The sequence below is a fragment of the Ascaphus truei genome, chromosome 2, assembly GCF_040206685.1.
Source record: "Ascaphus truei isolate aAscTru1 chromosome 2, aAscTru1.hap1, whole genome shotgun sequence".
NCBI lineage: Eukaryota > Metazoa > Chordata > Amphibia > Anura > Ascaphidae > Ascaphus > Ascaphus truei.
This window is the reverse complement of record NC_134484.1, coordinates 6207202-6231200: the sequence shown is the minus strand read 5'-3', so window position 1 is coordinate 6231200 and position 23999 is coordinate 6207202. Positions and strand designations below refer to the sequence as shown.

Genomic DNA, 23999 nt, shown 5'->3' with positions numbered 1-23999 from the left:
GTTCCTATGAACCCTAGGGCTCCTCGAGCATCTCTAGAGGGTTTCCTGTAGTTTTAAGATCATTTTAAAATTGTACCAAATAGAGAAGAATTTACAATGCGTCTGATCTCAGAGGCGCTGTTAGAGAGCGTTGGGGTTCCTCAGAATTTCACATAGGGTTCTTTAAACAAGAACATTTTGGAAACCACTGCTTTAAGTACTACAGTGCATCAGTCCTCTGACTGCAGCGTTCTCTAAAATGTAATAACCCTCTTGTCTTCTATTTACAGACATTGCTGTTCCATCTGAGAAGAGGATAAAGACCAGAGAGCGGTACAAAATCTCGGGGCATAACATCAACTAGGACAATGGAGCACGCAATAAATGTAGTGGATGGACAGCCTTTGCAAGGCCTCAAGATCTCCCAGGATATCAAAGCAAGCAAGATCTCCACCTGCATTGCTGGCTTCTTAGTGGAACACACCAAGGAGAAAGTCAGCATCTACCAAGCTCTGCTGAAGAAGCTGGTGTCAGGTACAGTGGCTTTGGCTCTGCTGGAAGCCCAGGCTGCCACTGGTTACATCATTGACCCAACAACCAACCAAAGACTGTCCGTTGAGGAAGCCATCCATAATGGGGTTGTCGGGCCAGAGTACCACAAAGAACTGACCTCTGCAACAAATGCTGTGACTGGATACAAACTCAAGGATGAAACAGTCTCTCTCTTCCAAGCATTCAAGAAGAGTCTGGTTGTTAAAAATGATGCAATACGTTTCCTGGAGGCTCAAATAGCCACCGGTGGTGTAATTGACCCAGTGAGCAGCAACTGTGTATCTTTGTCAGAGGCCTACAAACTTAACTACATAGATCAAGAAATGTACAAAATACTCTCTGAAAGCACTGAAGCTGCCAAATGCTATCTTGACCCCAACACACAAGAGTATTCGACTTACCAGGAGCTATTGGCCAAATGCATCACAGATGCAGAAACTGGGTTACCACTGCTGCCTCTGAAAGATACTTTGCAGGGACTGAGGAAGCCTGTGACATCAGACCAGCTTTTAATGGCCAACATCATTGATCAAGCTTTATACGATGACATCAAACAAGGCAAAATGACATTGGAGAAGGTGGGGAAACTGCAGAATGTTCAGCAGTACCTGCATGGATTGGGAAGCATTGATGGTGTTTACATAGAGAGTACCAAAGAGAAAATGAGCATTTACCATGCTATGAAGCAGAACTTTCTCACGTCAGACTCAGCAGTTGCTCTGCTGGAAGCTCAAGCAGCCACTGGCTTCATCACTGACCCAGTGAGCAATGCAAAGTTCTTTGTCACACAGGCCATTCAGGAGGGACTGGTGGGACTTGAACTCAAAGAGAAACTGGTGAATGCTGAAAGGGCAGTGACTGGATTTACTGACCCATACACAGGAAACAAGATCTCCCTTTTCCAAGCTATAAAGAAAGAGCTTATTGATAAAAAACAGGGCCTTAATCTGCTTGAAGTCCAGGTTGCCACAGGAGGCATCATTGACCCAGTTCACAGTCACCGTGTTCCAATTGAAGTTGCCTACAAGCAGGGCTTGTTCAATGAGGAGATGTCCAACATAATATCTGACCCTATTAATGGTCCAAAGGGATTCCTGGATCCAAACACTAATGAAATGGTCACTTATCTGGAGCTGAAAAAGAGGTGTACTGTTGACCCTGACTCAAGGCTGTACTTTCTCCCTCTGAAACTCACCTTCCAAGGCTTAAGGGTCACAGTCACAAGTGAAGAGTTGCTGGACTCCATGATCATTGATAAACAAACTTACAAAGACCTACAACAGGGAAATACTTCTGTTCAACAGGTTGCTGAAAGAGAATCAGTGAAACAGTACCTTGAGGGAACGGGGTGTATTGCTGGTGTGGCTATACTGTCTACCAATGAGAGGAAAAGCATTTACCAAGCAATGAAAGAGCATCTTGTTATGCCAGGTACTTCCATGGCCCTGCTAGAAGCCCAAGCAGCCACTGGATTTTTGGTGGACCCCGTGAGGAATGTGAAATTCACCGTGGATGATGCAGTTAAAATCAGCCTGGTTGGGCCAGAGTTTCGTGAGAAGTTACTCTCTGCAGAAAAAGCTGTGACAGGATACAAGGATCCATACACTGGGACAAAGATTTCTCTCTTCCAAGCCATAAAGAAAGGTTTCATTGGGAAAGATCATGGCATCCATCTTCTGGAAGCACAGATTGCCACTGGCGGCATAATTGATCCAGTGCAGAAGCATCGTCTCCCATTGGAGGTGGCTTACAAGCGTGGCTACTTCGATGAAGAAATGAACAAGAGTTTACTAGATCAAACAGATGACACTAAGGGTTTTTTTGACCCCAACTCTAAAAAAAATATGACTTATGCCCAGCTTTTGCAGAAATGCGTTGTTGATCCTCACACAGGCCTCTGTCTCTTTCCATTGTTCGATAAAGAGGATGTACTCAAAACATCACATACATTTATAGATTACCAGACGCAAGTGGCTTTCAAAACCGCAAAAGTGACTGTGACATCAGGGAAATACAAAGGGCAACCAGTCTCCCTTTGGAAACTTCTATTCTCTGACTATTTTACAACTGAGCAAAGGGAGTCTTTCGTTAAGCAATATAAATCAGGAAGTATTTCAGTGGAAGAGTTAGCTAGCAAGATTGCCACAGCCATTCAACAACTCGTCTCTACCACCAAGATCACATTTGAGGGACTTAGGGAATCTGTGACTCCCGGACAGCTGCTGAATTCTGAAATTATCAACAAAGACTTGTTTGAAAAGCTACAGCAAGGTGAAACGTCGGCTAAGGACGTGGTAAAGATTGACACCGTAAAGAAATACCTGCAAGGCACTGGAAGTATTAGTGGACTTATCGTTACAGAGACTCAAGAGAAGATTGGTATCTACCAAGCAAGGAAGAAAGGACTTTTAAGGCCAGGGACATCACTCATCCTCTTAGAAGCTCAGGCAGCAACAGGCTTTGTAATTGATCCAGTAGAAAACCGAAAATATTCAGTAGAAGAGGCTCTTAGGGCCAAAGTAATTGGCCTAGAATTCTATGAGAAGCTGTTGTCAGCAGAGAAATCAGTGACTGGTTACAAAGATCCTTACACAGATGAAATGATCTCCCTCTTCCAGGCCATGAGCAAGGACTTGATTGTGAAGGAACATGGAATTCGACTTCTAGAAGCCCAAATTGCCACTGGCGGCATCATTGACCCAATAAACAGCCACAGGATTCCTGTTGAAGTTGCTTACAAGCGTGGGTATTTTGACAAAAAAATGAATATCATTCTTTCAGATCCAAGTGATGATACTAAAGGGTTTTTCGATCCAAACACCAATGAAAATCTCACCTACATGCAGCTTAAAGAAAAGTGCATAATAGAACCTTCAACTGAGCTCTGCCTACTTCCCCTACACAGTAAGAAGAGCCAGTTTAGCGTTGATGACTTCGTCAAGGACTCCTTAAGGAATTTGGAGATCTATGTGAAATATGGTAGGTTCGAAGGGCAAACTCTTTCAGCGTGGGTGCTGATTAACTCTGAGTACTTCAGTGAGTGGAAGAGGAGAGACATCTTACAGCAGTACAAGTTAAGAAAAATGACACTGGAGCAAATCACCACATTGATAAAAGAGGAAATCAAAAAATGTTCTAACATCAGTTTCCCCGCGATTAGAGGCCAGGTCAACATTTCTCAGTTGCTAGAGTCTGAGATCATCGACAAAGAGCTATTTGAGCAGATCCTGGAAGGAAAGGTAACCACGGAAGATGTATTAAAAATGGAAGAGGTTCAAAAGCACCTACATGGTTTTGGTATCCTCGGCGGCATCATTATGAAACCATCTAACGAAAGAATTGATTTCTACGAGGCAACAAAAAAGAATATTCTGTCATCTAGTACAATTCTGCCATTGCTTGAAGCCCAGGCGGCAACTGGCTTTATAATTGACCCAGTAAACAATCAGAAACTCTCTGTTGAAGAGGCACTCAGAACAGACATTATTGGTCCACAGTTCTATGAAAAACTGCTGTCAGCAGAAGAGGCTGTAACAGGTTACACAGACCCATATACAGGAGAGAAAATATCACTCTTTCAGGCCATGAAAAAGGGCCTTGTGGATGAAAAACATGCCACACAGCTCTTAGAAGTCCAACTGGCCACCGGAGGAATCATTGATCCAGTTAATAACTTCCATCTCCCAGTTGCAGTAGCTAATAAGCATGGTTACTTTAATGAAGAAATGCATAAAAACCTCTCCACGCCTACAGATGCAAATAAAACCTACTATGATCCCACTACCAAGGAAATGGTGACTTACGCACAGCTCATCAGTCGCTCACAACAGGATAAAACTACTGGCATCCATTTGCTCCCTGTGCATGAAGATTTTTTCGAGGTCCCAATGGATAACATGCACTCTGATGAGGAAGTAAGACGGGTGTTCAAAAACACCAGGATTGAAGAGCGAAACATGACATTGTGGGATCTGATTCATTCTGGCTACTTCACAGAAGAGCAGAGAAATGAAATCCTGGAAGAATACAAGTCCAAGAAATCCAACCTTCAGGAGCTGACTGCAAAAATTCTACAAATTGTCAAGGATAATGAAATCAAAGTAACGACTCATATTAGTTTCAAAGGCCTGCGAGGAAATGTCCCTGCCGTGAGGTTGTTGGATGTGGGCATCATTAGTCAAAAGACATTTGAAGAGCTTGCACAGGGGCTGAAGACCATTGAGGAAGTGTCAGAGATGGAGAGTGTGAAGAAGTGCTTGCAAGGTACAGGTTGCATCACTGGGGTTTTCCTACAGCCCACAAAAGAGAAGATGAGCATTTATCAAGCAATGAAAAAGAACTTCATTATGCCTGCCAATGGACTAATGCTGTTAGAAGCTCAGGCAGCTACCGGGTTTGTGATTGATCCAATACTGAATCAGAGACTCTCTGTGGACAGTGCAGTGAAAACTGGGGTTGTGGGGCCAGAACTTCATGAAAAGCTCTTGGTTGCAGAAAGTGCCGTGATTGGGTACACGGACCCATATACAGGGAACAAAATCTCTCTAGGACAAGCTATCAGCAAAGAACGTATTCCAAAGGCAGAAGGGATCCCCCTGCTCCAAGCTCAGGTGGCATCCGGTGGGATTATTGACCCAACCCACTGTCATTATGTCCCACTGAAAGTGGCTTACAAGATGGGCTTTCTGGATGAAGAAATGGACTTGTCCAACCCCACACAGGCTCTCAAGATATACTTTGATCCAAACACCAAAGAAAACCTAACCTACTTGCAGCTAAAGGAAAGATGTCATGTGGACACAGATACAGGTCTTTTGCTGCTGTCTATTTCTGAAAGCGCTGCCTTTTATGCTGAAGCACACACCATCGCTGTGCTAAAATCTGTAAATGTCAATGTGGAAGTGGGAAGATTCAAAGGCCAACCTGTCTCTGTCTGGGACCTTCTGAACTCTGAATACATCAGCATGAGCAAACTGAAAGAGCTACTATGCATGTACAACAGCACCAGTTCTGATGTGCTCCAACAGGTCATAAAAACTGTCACTACCATCATCCAAGAGACAGAAAGTGCTAGCAAAAATATAAAGTTTAAAGGTCTCCGGAAACAGGTGTCGGCCAGTGACCTGTTCCAGTCAGAGGTGATAGACAAGCAAACCCTAGATGAGCTTAGCCTGGGCAAGAAAACTATCATGGAAGTCACAGAAATGGACAATGTACAGCGTTATCTGCAAGGCACAAACTGCATAGCTGGAGTACTCCTACAGTCCACTAACAAGAAAATAAGCATTTATGAGGCCATGTGGAAACGAATTCTGAGACCAGGAACTGCCTTGGTGCTTTTAGAGGCTCAAGCAGCCACTGGATTTATTATTGACCCAGTGAAGAATGAGAAGCTTTCTGTAGATGAAGCAATGGCCAAAGGGCTGATAGGACATGAAATATATGATAAGTTACTCTCTGCAGAGAAAGCTGTAACTGGATACACAGATCCTAACAATGAAGAAAAAATTTCCCTGTTTCAGGCTATGAACAGGACACTTATAATTGAGTGTCATGGAATCCGCCTTCTGGAAGCCCAGATTGCCACAGGTGGCATTATTGATCCAGTACACAGTCACAGAGTCCCTGTAGAAGTGGCTTACAAGCGTGGCTATTTTAATGAGGAAATGAACAAGATCCTCTCTGATCCTAGTGATGATACCAAAGGGTTCTTTGATCCCAACACCCACGAGAACCTCACTTATCTGCAACTTGTAGAAAGATGTATCCAAGACCCTGAAACTGGATTGTACCTTCTCCAGGTGGTGAAGAAAGGGGAGAACTACTTTTACATTACTGACAAAATGAAAGAAGAGTTCCGATCGAAAACCCTGCAAATGTACTTTGGAAAGTTCAAGAATCAAACGGTATCTATATGGGAAATACTTACCTCTCACTATATCACGGATCTCAAAAGGAGAGAGCTTGTAAAACAATATACAATGGGCGTTCTAACTATGGAACAGCTGGTATCAATCCTCACTACTCTTATACAGGAGAACGAGGTCAAAAGTAGTGGTTTAAAATTCAAGGGGCTCAGGGGTGAAGTGGCAGCCACAGACTTGTTCAATGCAGAGATAATTGACAAAAAGACACTTGATAATCTGAAAGAAAGCAAGATAACTGTGGAGAAGGTTGCCCAAATGGACTCAGTGAAAAGATACTTGGAGGGAACAAGCTGCATTGCTGGTGTTTTGGTGTCACCAAACAATGAGACAATCAGCGTCAATGAAGCCATGAAGAGAGGTATTCTAGAGAAAGATATTGGCTTAAAACTTCTTGAGGCTCAAGCTGCTACTGGATTCCTTATAGATCCTGTAACAAATCAGAAGTTCTCTGTCTCTGAGGCTTTATCTGTAGGTCTGGTTAATAATGAAGTTCAAGAACAGCTTCAAATTGCTGAGAAAGCCGTTACTGGATTTACAGATCCCAAATCTGACGTCAAGATATCCCTTTTCCAAGCCATCCAAAAAAATATTGTAAAAAAAGATCACGGTCTTTATCTTTTGGAAGCCCAGGTGGCTACTGGTGGTATTGTTGATCCAATTTACAGTCACAGAGTGCCTCTAGAGGTAGCCTACAAGAAAGGTTACTTAGATGAATATATGTACATTATGATATTGGATGCTGTTAATGGAAAAAAAGGATTTGTGGACCCCAACACAAAAGAAAAGATAACTTACAAAACGATGCTGGAGAGGTGCATCAAAGACCCAAAAACTGGGATGTATCTACTTCAACTGGTTGAGAGACGTGATGATTATTTCTATATTGATGACCCAACAAGAAATGTCCTGAAGTCCACAAAGTTGAAAATGAATGTAGGAAAATTCAAAGACCAAGATATTTCACTGTGGGAGCTTCTGTGTTCTGACTACATCTCGGAAGAGAAGAGAAAGGAACTCATAAAGAAATACAAAACTGAGACATCATCCATCCTTAAAACCATCATCAATGTTATCCTAGCACTCATTGAAGAAAAGGAAAGAAGTAGGAATGATATCTGGTTTCAAGGACTGAGACAGCAAATTACAGCATCTGAATTGTATAATGCAGAAATTATTAACAAAGAAACACTTGAAAGGTTGGAGCAGAGCAAGCAGACAGTGAGTGATATTGCTAAAAACAATTCGGTTAAAAGGTATCTTGAAGGAACCAGTTGCATTGCTGGGGTGCTTGTGCCTTCTAAACTTGATCCAACAAAGAGAGAGAAGATGACCATATATGATGCTATGTTGAAGCATATAATGAGACCAGATACAGCTATGGTTCTCCTTGAGGCTCAGGCAGCCACTGGATTTGTAACTGACCCTGTAAAAAATAAGAAGCTTTCTGTTGATGAAGCTTTATCTGCTAGGTTGATTGGCCATGAGATTTATGATAAACTTCTGTCTGCTGAAAGAGGAGTGACTGGCTACACGGACCCCAACACCGGGGACAAAATCTCTCTTTTCCAAGCAATAAAAAAAGATCTCATTGTGAAAGATCACGGCATCCATCTGCTGGAAGCACAGATTGCCACTGGGGGTATCATTGACCCAGTGCATAGTCACCGTGTCCCTGTGAAAGTGGCTTACAAACGTGGCTATTTTGATGAGGAGATGAACCAGATCCTCTCTGACCCCACTGATGATACCAAAGGATTCTTTGACCCAAATACAAATGAGAACCTCACCTACATGCAGTTGCTCATGAGATGCACTGTGGACCCAGACACTGGCCTGCATATGCTGGAGATGAAAGACAACAGGTCTTCAGAATTCCAGATAGATAAGAAAATGCAGGCTACATTACAATCGAAGACTGTTCATGTCACAACTGGTCAATTCCAAGGCAAGAATGTTTCTGTTTGGGAACTTCTCTATTCTCAGTACATCTCCACAGAAAAAAGAGAGGAGCTTCTTAAGAACTTCCGGTCTGGCACTTTATCCATTGAGGAGCTAATAACTATCATTATCAGCATAATTACTGAGACAGAGCAACAAAGAGCTAAAGATAAAAGCAAACAAACAACATCAATACATGTGGATACAACAGACTCGATTAACCAACATGAACAAAATCAGACATTGTTGCAATCAGAAAAGGTGGATGTCACAGTAGGGGATTTTAATGGACAAAGTGTATCAGTGTGGGAACTTCTCAACTCTCATTATATCTCAGAAGACAAAAGAAAAGAATTATTAGAGAAGATGAAATCAGGGACTTTGACCATACAAGAAATTATTAGTATTATTACCACCATCATAAAGGAAACAGAACTTAAAAAGAGGGAGCAGATACACAAAGGTCAGGAGGTACAAATGGAGCAGTCCAAGAAATCTGACCAATCAGTACATGAGGATGAGATCAAGAAAGCCCTACAGAGTATCAGCATTCATGTCAAGAAAGGACAGTTTCAAGGCCAGGAGGTTTCTGTGTGGGACCTTCTTCACTCCAAATACATCACACAGGAGAAGAGGCAAGAACTGCTAGGGGATTACAAACTAACTGTCCAAGAAATCATGAACATTGTCATTCAAACTATTGAAGAGATAGAAAACAAGAGCAGCAAGTCATCTTTAAAGGCAGAATACAGCTTAGATAAGGTGAGAATCTTTGACTCGGATGAAGAAATACACAAGATTTTAAAAACAATCCAGGTTGATATCTCTGTAGGAGAATTCAAAGGTCAGAAACATTCTGTGTGGGATCTACTGACCTCCAAATACATATCAGAGGGGAAAAGGAAGGAGCTACTGGGTAAGCTGAAGTCTGGAACATTCAGTATAAATGAGATGATCAAAATAATCATCGCCATAATAGAGGAGACAGAAAACAGAAGTAAAAGTAGCCATAACTTGAATGGATCCAGCAAGGACCAGTCAGCCCAAGATACAGATAAGGTGGGAACCATCAAAGAAAACCAGCAAAGTTCCCTGAAGTCGGTGTTTGTGTCCATTACCAAAGGCCAGTTGAAGGGTCAAAAGCTATCAGTTTGGGAGCTGCTAAACTCCAAATACATCACAGGAAATAAAAAGGAAGAGATTCTGCAAAAGTATATGTCAGGGGCTTGGACTATAGATAAGATAATTAAAATCATCACAACTATTATTAATGAAACAGAAGATAAAAAAGATGCACTTGAAAAAACAGAAATTGTGAGCACAGCAACCTCTCTACCAAAGCCTGAAGAATCAACACATACAGATGAGCAACTCCAGAAAGCATTAAATGCCATCAAAGTCAATGTCCCAACTGGCCAGTTCCAAGGACCGATGGTGGCTCTCTGGGAAATTCTCCACTCCGAATACATCCCAGAAAATACCCGCAAGGATCAGCTGAACAAACACCAGGTCACTGTAGAAAAAACAAAACAAGTTCTTACAAAATTAGTTCAAGAACCAGAAGCAAAAACTGATTATCAAGCAATGGAACGAGCATTGGAACTGGTGACCACTGAGTTGAGTGTTGGTGAGTTCAAAGGACAAAAGGTTTCTCTATGGGCCCTTCTTCACTCTAAATATATTTCTGAGGAGAAAAGAAAAGAAATGCTTGAAAAGTACAAATCAGGGGCATTAAAGCAGGGCGAAATCTTGAAAATTGTCATTACCATCATTGAGGAGGCAGAGGAGAGGAGCCGCAATTTAAAGTTTAAAGGTTTCAGAAGGCAGGTGACAGCTACAGAGCTGCTCCAGTCTGAAATTATTGATCAGAGTACCTTGAATGAACTGACTCAGGGCAGCAAAACAGTAGAACAGGTGACTCAGATGGACTCGGTAAAGAGATACCTGGGAGGAACCAGCTGCATTGCTGGTGTGCTTGTCCCATCCAAGAAAGACCCATCACAAAGAGAGAAGATGGACATTTATAGTGCCATGTTAAAGCGTATATTGAGACCAGGGACAGCTTTGGTTCTCCTTGAGGCTCAGGCAGCGACTGGATTTGTGATTGATCCTGTACACAATAAGAAGCTTTCTGTAGATGAAGCTTTATCTGCTGCACTGATTGGCCATGAGATTTATGATAAACTTCTGTCTGCAGAAAAAGGAGTGACTGGCTACACTGACCCCTACACCGGGGACAAAATCTCCCTCTTCCAAGCCATGCAAAAAGACCTTATTGTGAAAGATCATGGCATCCGTCTGCTGGAAGCACAAATTGCCACTGGGGGCATCATCGACCCAGTGCACAGCCACCGTGTCCCTGTGGAAGTGGCTTACAAACGAGGCTATTTTGATGAAGAGATGAACCAGATCCTCTCTGACCCTACTGATGACACCAAAGGATTTTTTGACCCCAACACTCATGAAAATCTCACCTACCTGCAGCTGCTAATGAGATGCACTGAGGACCCAGACACTGGTCTGCATATGCTGGAGATGAAAGACAAGAGGTCCTCATATTTCCAGATAGATAAGAAAATGCAGACTACATTACAGTCTAAGACTGTTCATATCACAACTGGTCAATTCCAAGGCAAGAATGTTTCTGTTTGGGAACTTCTCTATTCTCGATACATCTCCATGGAAAAAAGAGAGGAGCTTCTTAAGAAGTTCCAGTCTGGCACTTTATCCATAGAGGAACTCATGACGATAATCATCAGCATAATTACTGAAACAGAGAAACAAAGAGCTCAAGATAAAAGCAAACAGACAACATCATTACATGTGGATACAACAGACTCGATTAACCAACATGAACAAATTCAGACATTATTACTATCAGAAAAGGTGAATGTCACTGTAGGTGATTTTAATGGACAAAGTGTATCAGTGTGGGAACTTCTCAACTCTCATTATATCTCAGAAGACAAAAGAAAAGAATTATTAGAGAAGATGAAATCAGGGACTTTGACCATACAAGAAATTATTAGTATCATTACCACTACTTTAAAAGCAACAGAACTTAAAAAAGGGGAACAGATACACCAAAGTCAGGAAGTTCCAGTGGAGCAGTCCAAGAAATCTGACCAATCAGTACATGAAGATGAGATCCAGAAAGCCCTACAGAGTATCAGCATTCATGTCAAGAAAGGACAGTTCCAAGGCCAGGAGGTTTCTGTGTGGGACCTTCTTCACTCCAAATACTTCACACAGGTGAAGAGGCAAGAACTGCTAGGGAATTACAAATTAACTGTCCAAGACATCATGACCATTGTCATTCAAACTATTGAAGAGATAGAAAACAAGGGCAGCAAGTCAACATTAAAGAAAGAATTCAACTTGGATGAGATGAGAATCTTTGACTCGGATGAGGAAATACACAAGTTTTTACAGACTGTCCAGGTTGATATCTCTGTAGGAGATTTCAAAGGTCCGAAACATTCTGTGTGGGATCTACTGACCTCCAAATACATATCAGAGGGGAAAAGGAAGGAGCTACTGGGGAAGCTGAAGTCTGGGACATCCAGTATAAATGAGATGATCAAAATAATCATTGCCATAATAGAGGAGACAGAAAACAGAAGTAGCCATAACTTGAATAGAACCAGCAAGGACCAGTCAGCCCAAGATACAGATAAGTTGGGAACCATCAAAGAAAACCAGCAAAGTACCCTGAAGTCGGTGTTTATGTCAATTACCAAAGGCCAGTTCAAGGGTCAAAAGCTATCAGTGTGGGAGCTGCTAAACTCCAAATACATCACAGGGGTTAAAAAGGAAGAGATTTTGCAAAAGTACATGTCAGGGGCTTGGACTGTAGATGAGATAATTAAAATCATCACAACTATTATTAATGAAACAGAAGATAAAAAAGATGCACTGGAAAAAACAGAAATTGTGAGCACAGCAACCTCTCTACCAAAGCCTGAAGAATCAATACATACAGATGAGCAACTCCAGAAAGCCTTAAATGCCATCAAAGTCAATGTCCCGACTGGCCAGTTCCAAGGACAGAGGGTGCCTCTCTGGGAAATTCTCCATTCCGAATACATCCCAGAAAATAAACGTAAGGATCAGCTGAACAAACACCAAGTCACTGTAGAAAACACAAAACAAGTTCTTACACAATTAGTTCAAGATCCAGAAGCAAAAACGGATTATGAAGCAATGCAACGAGCATTGGAACTGGTGACCACTGAGTTGAATGTTGGTGAGTTCAAAGGACAAAAGGTTTCTCTATGGGCCCTTCTTCACTCTAAATATATTTCTGAGGAGAAAAGACAAGAAATGCGTGAAAAGTACAAATCAGGGGCATTAAAGCAGGAAGAAATCTTGAGAATTATCATTACCATTATTGAGGAGGCAGAGGAGAGGAGCCACAATTTAAAATTTAAAGGTTTCAGGAGGCAGGTGACAGCCACTGAGCTACTCCAGTCTGAAATTATTGATCAGAGTACCTTGAATGAACTGACTCAGGGCAGCAAAACAGTAGAACAGGTGACTCAGATGGACTCGGTAAAGAGATACCTGGGAGGAACCAGCTGCATTGCTGGTGTGCTTGTCCCATCCAAGAAAGACCCATCACAAAGAGAGAAGATGGACATTTATAGTGCCATGTTAAAGCGTATATTGAGACCAGGGACAGCTTTGGTTCTCCTTGAGGCTCAGGCAGCGACTGGATTTGTGATTGATCCTTTACACAATAAGAAGCTTTCTGTAGATGAAGCTTTATCTGCTGGACTGATTGGCCATGAGATTTATGATAAACTTCTGTCTGCAGAAAAAGGAGTGACTGGCTATACTGACCCCAACACCGGGGACAAAATCTCCCTCTTCCAAGCCATGCAAAAAGACCTTATTGTCAAAGATCATGGCATCCGTCTGCTGGAAGCACAGATTGCCACTGGGGGCATCATCGACCCAGTGCACAGCCATCGTGTCCCTGTGGAAGTGGCTTACAAACGAGGCTATTTTGATGAAGAGATGAACCAGATCCTCTCTGACCCCACTGATGACACCAAAGGATTCTTTGACCCCAACACTCATGAGAACCTCACCTACCTACAGCTGCTCATGAGGTGCACTGAAGACCCAGACACTGGCCTGCATATGCTGGAGATGACAGACAAGAGGTCCTCATATTTCCAGATAGATAAGAAAATGCAGACTACATTACAGTCTAAGACTGTTCATATCACAACTGGTCTATTCCAAGGCAAGAATGTTTCTGTTTGGGAACTTCTCTATTCTCGATACATCTCCATGGAAAAAAGAGAGGAGCTTCTTAAGAAGTTCAGGTCTGGCACTTTATCCATTGAGGAACTCATAACGATCATCATCAGCATAATTACTGAAACAGAGAAACAAAGAGCTCAAGATAAAAGCAAACAGACAACATCATTACATGTGGATACAACAGACTCGATTAACCAACATGAACAAAATCAGACATTGTTGCAATCAGAAAAGGTGGATGTCACTGTAGGGGATTTTAATGGACAAAGTGTATCAGTTTGGGAACTTCTCACCTCTCATTATATCTCAGAAGACAAAAGAAAAGAATTATTAGAGAAGATGAAATCAGGGACTTTGACCATACAAGAAATTATTAGTATTATTACCACAATCATAAAGGAAATAGAACTTAAAAAGAGGGAGCAGATAAACAAAGGTCAGAAGGTACAAATGGGGCAGTCCAAGAAATCTGACCAATCAGTACATGAGGATGAGATCCAAAAAGCCCTACAGAGTATCAGCATTCATGTCAAGAAAGGACAGTTTCAAGGTCAGGAGGTTTCTGTGTGGGACCTTCTTCATTCCAAATACATCACACAGGTGAAGAGGCAAGAACTGCTAGGGAATTACAAAGTAAGTGTCCAAGACATCATGACCTTTGTCATTCAAGCTATTGAAGAGATAGAAAACAAGAGCAGCAAGTCATCTTTAAAGGCAGAATACAGCTTGGATGACATTAAAATATTTGACTCGGATGAGGAAATACACAAAATGTTAAAGACAATCCAGGTTGATATCTCTGTAGGAGAATTCAAAGGTCAGAAACATTCTGTGTGGGATCTACTGACCTCCAAATACATACCAGAGGAGAAAAGGAAGGAGCTACTGGGGAAGCTGAAGTCTGGAACATTCAGTATAAATGAGATGATCAAAATTATCATCGCCATAATAGAGGAGACAGAAAACAGAAGTAGAAGTAGCCATAACTTGAATAGATCCAGCAAGGACCAGTCAGCCCAAGACACAGATAAGTTGGGAACCATCAAAGAAAACCAGCAAAGTTCCCTGAAGTCTGTGTTTGTGTCCATTACCAAAGGCCAGTTCAAGGGTCAAAAGCTATCAGTGTGGGAGCTGCTAAACTCCAAATACATCACAGGAGGTAAAAAGGAAGAGATTCTGCAAAAGTACATGTCAGGGGCTTGGACTGTAGATGAGATCATTAAAATCATCACAACTATTATTAATGAAACAGAAGATAAAAAAGATGCACTAGAACAAACAGAAATTGTGAGCACAGCAACCTCTCTACCAAAGCCTGAAGATTCAACACATACAGATGAGCAACTCCAGAAAGCCTTAAATGTCACCCTGGAAAATACCCGCAAGGATCAGCTGAACAAACACCAGGTCACTGTAGAAAAAAGTAAACAAGTTCTTACAAAATTAGATCAAAACCCAGAAGCAAAAACTGATGATGAAATGCGACGAGCATTGGAACTGGTGACCACCGAGTTAAGTGTTGGTGAGTTCAAAGGACAAAAGGTTTCTCTATGGGCCCTTCTTCACTCTAAATATATCACTGAGGAGAAAAGGAAAGAACTGCTTGAAAAGTACAAATCAGGGGCATTAAATCAGGGGGATTTTTTGAGAATTATCATTACCATTATAGAGGAGACAGAGGAGAGGAGTCACAATTTAAAGTTTAAAGGCTTCAGGAGGCAGGTGACAGCCACTGAGCTGCTCCAGTCTGAAATTATTGATCAGAGTACCTTGAATGAACTGACTCAGGGCAGCAAAACAGTAGAGCAAGTGACTCAGATGGACTCGGTAAAGAGATACCTGGGAGGAACCAGCTGCATCGCTGGTGTGTTTTTTCCATCCAAGAAAGACCCATCACAAAGAGAGAAGATGGACATTTATAGTGCCATGTTAAAGCGTATATTGAGACCAGGGACAGCTTTGGTTCTCCTTGAGGCTCAAGCAGCGACTGGATTTGTGATTGATCCTGTACACAATAAGAAGCTTTCTGTAGATGAAGCTTTATCTGCTGGACTGATTGGCCATGAGATTTATGATAAACTTCTGTCTGCAGAAAAAGGAGTGACTGGCTATACTGACCCCAACACCGGGGACAAAATCTCCCTCTTCCAAGCCATGCAAAAAGACCTTATTGTCAAAGAACATGGCATCCGTCTGCTGGAAGCACAGATTGCCACTGGGGGCATCATCGACCCAGTACACAGCCATCGTGTCCCTGTGGAAGTGGCTTACAAACGAGGCTATTTTGATGAAGAGATGAACCAGATCCTCTCTGACCCCACTGATGACACCAAAGGATTCTTTGACCCCAACACTCATGAGAACCTCACCTACCTACAGCTGCTCATGAGATGCACTGAAGACCCAGACACTGGCCTGCATATGCTGGAGATGACAGACAAGAGGTCCTCATATTTCCAGATAGATAAGAAAATGCAGACTACATTACAGTCTAAGACTGTTCATATCACAACTGGTCTATTCCAAGGCAAGAATGTTTCTGTTTGGGAACTTCTCTATTCTCGATACATCTCCATGGAAAAAAGAGAGGAGCTTCTTAAGAAGTTCAGGTCTGGCACTTTATCCATTGAGGAACTCATAACGATCATCATCAGCATAATTACTGAAACAGAGAAACAAAGAGCTCAAGATAAAAGCAAACAGACAACATCATTATATGTGGATACAACAGACTCGATTAACCAACATGAACAAAATCAGACATTGTTGCAATCAGAAAAGGTGGATGTTACAGTAGGTGATTTTAATGGACAAAGTGTATCAGTGTGGGAACTTCTCAACTCTCATTATATCTCAGAAGACAAAAGAAAAGAATTATTAGAGAAGATGAAATCAGGGACTTTGACCATACAAGAAATTATTAGTATTATTACCACAATCATAAAGGAAATAGAACTTAAAAAGAGGGAACAGATACACCAAAGTCAGGAGGTTCCAGTGGAGCAGTCCAAGAAATCTGACCAATCAGTACGTGAAGATGAGATCCAGAAAGCCCTACAGAGTATCAGCATTCATGTCAAGAAAGGACAGTTCCAAGGCCAGGAGGTTTCTGTGTGGGACCTTCTTCACTCCAAATACTTCACACAGGTGAAGAGGCAAGAACTGCTAGGGAATTACAAATTAACTGTCCAAGACATCATGACCATTGTCATTCAAACTATTGAAGAGATAGAAAACAAGGGCAGCAAGTCAACATTAAAGAAAGAATTCAACTTGGATGAGATGAGAATCTTTGACTCGGATGAGGAAATACACAAGTTTTTACAGACTGTCCAGGTTGATATCTCTGTAGGAGATTTCAAAGGTCCGAAACATTCTGTGTGGGATCTACTGACCTCCAAATACATATCAGAGGGGAAAAGGAAGGAGCTATTGGGGAAGCTGAAGTCTGGGACATCCAGTATAAATGAGATGATCAAAATAATCATCGCCATAATAGAGGAGACAGAAAACAGAAGTAGCCATAACTTGAATAGAACTAGCAAGGACCAGTCAGCCCAAGATACAGATAGGTTGGGAACCATCAAAGAAAACCAGCAAAGTTCCCTGAAGTCGGTGTTTATGTCAATTACCAAAGGCCAGTTCAAGGGTCAAAAGCTATCAGTTTGGGAGCTGCTAAACTCCAAATACATCACAGGGGTTAAAAAGGAAGAGATTTTGCAAAAGTACATGTCAGGGGCTTGGACTGTAGATGAGATAATTAAAATCATCACAACTATTATTAATGAAACAGAAGATAAAAAAGATGCACTGGAAAAAACAGAAATTGTGAGCAAAGCAACCTCTTTACCAAAGCCTGAAGAATCAACACATACAGATGAGCAACTCCAGAAAGCCTTAAATGCCATCAAAGTCAATGTCCCGACTGGCCACTTCCAAGGACAGAGGGTGCCTCTCTGGGAAATTCTCCATTCCGAATACATCCCAGAAAATAAACGTAAGGATCAGCTGAACAAACACCAAGTCACTGTAGAAAACACAAAACAAGTTCTTACACAATTAGTTCAAGATCCAGAAGCAAAAACGGATTATGAAGCAATGCAACGAGCATTGGAACTGGTGACCACTGAGTTGAGTGTTGGTGAGTTCAAAGGACAAAAGGTTTCTCTATGGGCCCTTCTTCACTCTAAATATATTTCTGAGGAAAAAAGAAAAGAAATGCTTGAAAAATACAAATCAGGGGCATTAAAGCAGGAAGAAATCTTGAGAATTATCATTACCATCATAGAGGAGGCAGAGGAGAGGAGCCACAATTTAAAATTTAAAGGTTTCAGGAGGCAGGTGACAGCCACTGAGCTGCTCCAGTCTGAAATTATTGATCAGAGTACCTTGAATGAACTGACTCAGGGCAGCAAAACAGTAGAACAGGTGACTCAGATGGACTCGGTAAAGAGATACCTGGGAGGAACCAGCTGCATTGCTGGTGTGTTTGTCCCATCCAAGAAAGACCCATCACAAAGAGAGAAGATGGACATTTATAGTGCCATGTTAAAGCGTATATTGAGACCAGGGACAGCTTTGGTTCTCCTTGAGGCTCAGGCAGCTACTGGATTTGTGATTGATCCTTTACAGAATAAGAAGCTTTCTGTAGATGAAGCTTTATCTGCTGGATTGATTGGCCATGAGATTTATGATAAACTTCTTTCTGCAGAAAAAGGAGTGACTGGCTACACTGACCCCAACACCGGGGACAAAATCTCCCTCTTCCAAGCCATGCAAAAAGACCTTATTGTGAAAGATCATGGCATCCGTCTGCTGGAAGCACAGATTGCCACTGGGGGCATCATCGACCCAGTGCACAGCCACCGTGTCCCTGTGGAAGTGGCTTACAAACGAGGCTATTTTGATGAAGAGATGAACCAGATCCTCTCTGACCCCACTGATGACACCAAAGGATTCTTTGACCCCAACACTCATGAGAACCTCACCTACCTGCAGCTGCTCATGAGATGCACTGAAGACCCAGACACTGGCCTGCATATGCTGGAGATGAAAGACAAGAGGTCATCACATTTCCAGATAGATAAGAAAATGCAGACTACATTACAGTCTAAGACTGTTCATATCACAACTGGTCAATTTCAAGGCAAGAATCTTTCTGTTTGGGAACTTCTCTATTCTCGATACATCTCCATGGAAAAAAGAGAGGAGCTTCTTAAGAAGTTTAGGTCTAGCACTTTATCCATAGAGGAACTCATGACGATAATCATCAGCATAATTACTGAAACAGAGAAACAAAGAGCTCAAGATAAAAGCAAACAGACAACATCATTACATGTGGATACAACAGACTCGATTAACCAACATGAACAAAATCAGACATTGTTGCAATCAGAAAAGGTGGATGTTACAGTAGGTGATTTTAATGGACAAAGTGTATCAGTGTGGGAACTTCTCAACTCTCATTATATCTCAGAAGACAAAAGAAAAGAATTATTAGAGAAGATGAAATTAGAGACTTTGACCATACAAGAAATTATTAGTATTATTTCCACAATCATAAAGGAAATAGAACTTAAAAAGAGGGAGCAGATACACAAAGGTCAGGAGGTACAAATGGAGCAGTCCAAGAAATCTGACCAATCAGTACACGAGGATGAAATCCAGAAAGCCCTGCAGAGTATCAGCATTCATGTCAAGACAGGACAGTTTCAAGGCCAGGAGGTTTCTGTGTGGGACCTTCTTCATTCCAAATACATCACACAGGTGAAGAGGCAAGAACTGCTAGGGAATTACAAACTAACTGTCCAAGACATCATGACCTTTGTCATTCAAACTATTGAAGAGATAGAAAACAAGAGCAGCAAGTCATCTTTAAAGACAGAATACAACTTGGATGAGATGAGAATCTTTGACTCGGATGAGGAAATACACAAGTTGTTAAAGACAATCCAGGTTGATATCTCTGTAGGAGAATTCAAAGGTCAGAAACATTCTGTGTGGGATCTACTAACCTCCAAATACATATCAGAGGGGAAAAGGAAGGAGCTACTGGGGAAGCTGAAGTCTGGGACATTGAGTATAAATCAGATGATCAAAATAATCATCGCCATAATAGAGGCGACAGAAAATAGAAGTAATAGTAGCCATAACTCGTATGGATCCAGCAAGGAACAATCAGCTCAAGATACAGATAAGGTGGGAACCGTCAAACAAAACCAGCAAAGTTCCCTGCAGTCTGTGTTTGTGTCCATTACCAAAGGCCAGTTCAAGGGTCAAAAGCTATCAGTTTGGGAGCTGCTAAACTCCAAATACATCACAGGAGTTAAAAAGGAAGAGATTCTGCAAAAGTACATGTCAGGGGCTTGGACTATAGGTGAGATAATTGAATTTATCACATCCATTATTAATGAAACAGAAGATAAAAAAGATGCACTAGAAAAAACAAAAATTGTCAGTATAGCAACATCTATACCAAAGCCTGAAGAATCAACACATACAGATGAGCAACTCCAGAAAGCCTTAAATGTCACCCTGAAAAATACCCGCAAGGATCAGCTGAACAAACACCAGGCCACTGTAGAAAAAACTAAACAAGTTCTTACAAAATTAGATCAAGATCCAGTAGCAAAAACTGATGATGAAATACGACGAGCATTAGAACTGGTGACCACTGAGTTAAGTGTTGGTGAGTTCAAAGGACAAAAGGTTTCTCTATGGGCCCTTCTTCACTCTAAATATATCACTGAGGAGAAAAGGAAAGAACTGCTTGAAAAGTACAAATCAGGGGCATTAAATCAGGGGGATTTTTTGAGAATTATCATTACCATTATAGAGGAGACAGAGGAGAGGAGCCACAATTTAAAGTTTAAAGGCTTCAGGAGGCAGGTGACAGCCACTGAGCTGCTCCAGTCTGAAATTATTGATCAGAGTACCTTGAATGAACTGACTCAGGGCAGCAAAACAGTAGAACAGGTGACTCAGATGGACTCGGTAAAGAGATACCTGGAAGGAACCAGCTGCATTGCTGGTGTGTTTGTCCCATCCAAGAAAGACCCATCACAAAGAGAGAAGATGGACATTTATAGTGCCATGTTAAAGCGTATATTGAGACCAGGGACAGCGTTGGTTCTCCTTGAGGCTCAGGCAGCTACTGGATTTGTGATTGATCCTTTACACAATAAGAAGCTTTCTGTAGATGAAGCTTTATCTGCTGGACTGATTGGCCATGAGATTTATGATAAACTTCTGTCTGCAGAAAAAGGAGTGACTGGCTATACTGACCCGAACACCGGGGACAAAATCTCCCTCTTCCAAGCCATGCAAAAAGACCTTATTGTGAAAGATCACGGCATCCGTCTGCTGGAAGCACAGATTGCCACTGGGGGCATCATCGACCCAGTGCACAGCCACCGTGTTCCTGTGGAAGTGGCTTACAAACGAGGCTATTTCGATGAAGAGATGAACCAGATCCTTTCTGACCCTTCTGATGACACCAAAGGATTCTTTGACCCCAACACTCATGAGAACCTCACCTACCTGCAGCTGGTCAAGAGATGCATTCAAGACCCAGACACTGGTCTATATATGCTGGAGGTGGCCAAGAAATAGATTGACAACGCAAGAGATTTAAATGGTTCTAATGTTTTGCCTTTAGCAGGCTATGATCAGCCATACTAGACATTATACCAAGAAATTGAAGAAGTAATGGTTCAGATGTGTAGAAATATGAATTGAAAGCGTTTAAATGTGACACTTCCATGATACTGACTGCAAGATACTAACTGTGACCAACTTCTAGCAGTATAACGTGTTGCACACCAGTGCGTGTGCACCAAATGTGTGTGACCCTCTGCGTGGGGTTGAATCTGTCTCATTTTGTGTCTTCAAGCTTTTTGTTCACCTTGAAGCCCAACGGGGTAAAAAAAAAATTGTAACCTTGCCGCCCTTGAGTTCGAGTGGTCCCTACGAATAAATTATTGATTTGTTATCCCCTTCTATTATTACTACTTCAAATAGAATATAGGGTAGTTAACTAATACTCGTAGATAACTATAAGCCATATAATATTGCACCCAATTCATCAACTGAGTCATTCAGGAGATCTTGGTATATTACCTCTCAAATGTGTTTGCTCAACAGAAGAGATCAGGAGCCCCAGTTCCACCCGCTGCTCCTCTAACTGGTGTTTGTCTTGGGCTCTTTTCTGTATGCAGTAGTGTCCCATCTCTAAGATACCTTTCTTTCAATGATACCACTCATTGGCTAGGTTGTTAAAGGGACAGCTGCAGAGTGTACTGGCTTTTACATTGTATGGGGAGATTCCAAAACTAGGTAATTTTTCCCTATAAATATATAGGATGGTTCATGAAATGCGAAAATAACAGCACTGACTGGAACTATTCCCCAGCCAACCCTAGTTAATGGCCCTAACTTAATCCATGTTATTCTTCATTCCTTTACGGGTCACATAATTAGTTATCTAGTTTTAGAAGAGCCTAATCTACTTAGGAGGACCACCGGAACCGAAGTGACCAGGATAGCTTTATACAGGCTATCCCAGTATTTTAAACCAAAGAAGATCTGCATTAATAGCCACAGAGAATAAGAACTTATAATAGGGACTCGCTGAGTCTGTCCTTGTGAACCTAGTGGTCACTAACCTCTTAATTCTTTCTTCCTTTTGTAAATAATGTGTAATAACATCTAATGCTTTTATACGTTTTGGAAATGTTGCCATAATTGTAACAAGGCATTGGAATGCCGACCTTCCTCCGTGTCATCACCATGGCTTTTCCCATTCCTGCTGCTCTACATCTCCACTTTCCCTAGAAGTGCAGGACCATCGTAAGACAAGAATGCACAGGGCTAAGAGCCAAAAAAAAAACAGGACTGAGTCAAAACCTCATGATGACATGGAGCCAGGCTAGTGATATTGGGGTTAGGTTCCCATTCATAAATATGCATCCAGATAAGATACTGTATTCGACTTCTATACAGATTACTGAATGGAAACCAAACTCCTGAAATGCTGTATGGTTATCAAAGAGTGAAAGCTGGGTTAAAACTGACACCAGTAAGAGTGGATTATTATAGAGCTGATAAGTTTGCTTGCTTACTCATATATATATATATATATGCTCCACTGCCTACTCCTGTCTCTTATTGTTAAATTGGAGCACGGTAACAATGCCTGGTTAAGGAAGACCCACAGGAACTTTTTCTACATATGTCTGAAATAATAAACATGCAACATGTTATCATGATCCGCAGTACTGAGTTTTATTTAGTGCACTAGTAATGAGAAGTTATGACGTGTATGTGTATGTCTGTATGTATTCTGTACGAGTGGGAGATTTTTGTTTGCATTCTATAAGCCAACAGAAAACCGAGCCTAGACCCTATGTACCTTACTAACTACCAGCTTGTACACCTCCTGTCTTTTGCCTCCAAATAGCTTGAACGTCTCGTGCTCTCCCGTATGATCAACTTTCTTAATTCCCATGCCCTCCTGTACATTTACAATCCGACTTTCATACAGCTCACTCAACAGAGACTGTGCTCACTAAAGTAGCCAATGATCTGCATGAAGCCACATCTCATGGTCATTTTTCCCTACTAGTGCTACTCGATCTATTTGCTGCTTTCTTTATATTCCTTCATATTCTAAACTCTCTTGGTATCCGCAGCAAAGCTCTATTCTGGTTCTCATCATATCTCTCACATTGCACAGTTTCGGTCTCTGTTGCTAATATATCTACTTCTTCTGTTGATCTGTCTGATGGTTTTACCTCAGGGCTCTATTCTGGGACCTCTCCTTTTCTCTCTCTACACACTATTACTTGCTGACCTCATCAACTCTTTTGGCCTCAGGTATCATCTCTATGCAGATTATACGCAGATATATCTATCCACCCCTACCCCCATACCTGCAATCCAGTCCAAAGTCTCAGATTGCCTCCTGGTTATATCCTCATGGATGCTGCTCCGCCGCCTTAAACTTAATATGTCTAAAGCTGAGCTGTTCATATTTCCCCCTAAACCTGGCCAAATGTCCCCATTTTCATCACATTAAACGGCACTACCATCTATCCTGACACCAAAGCACCTTGCCTATGAGTGACATTTGACTCTTCCCTTTCCTTCTCAAATCACATTCAACTACATGGCTAAAAATGTCACTTCTTCTTCCATAATATTACCAAGATCCAATGCTTTCCTGTGTCAGTTTACTGCTAAAACTCTAATGCATGCCCTTATCCTCTCCTGTCTGGATTACTGTAACATAATGCTAAAAGGCCTCCCTGCCTCACAACGTTTTCCATTACAATC

At 41.7% G+C, this 23999-nt stretch overlaps 1 protein-coding gene across 1 annotated transcript in view; it reads left to right on the top strand.

Moving 5' to 3' along the window:
- EPPK1 (epiplakin 1) overlaps positions 1–22933 on the top strand; it is a 61483-nt gene extending 38550 nt beyond the window's left edge. Inside the window, exon 2 of the mRNA XM_075581172.1 lies at positions 270–22933. Coding sequence (XP_075437287.1) covers positions 348–21278 — 20931 coding nt within the window. The 5' untranslated portion in view covers positions 270–347 and the 3' untranslated portion in view covers positions 21279–22933. The remainder of the gene's footprint in view (positions 1–269) is intronic.
- The last annotated feature ends 1066 nt before the right edge of the window (positions 22934–23999 follow it).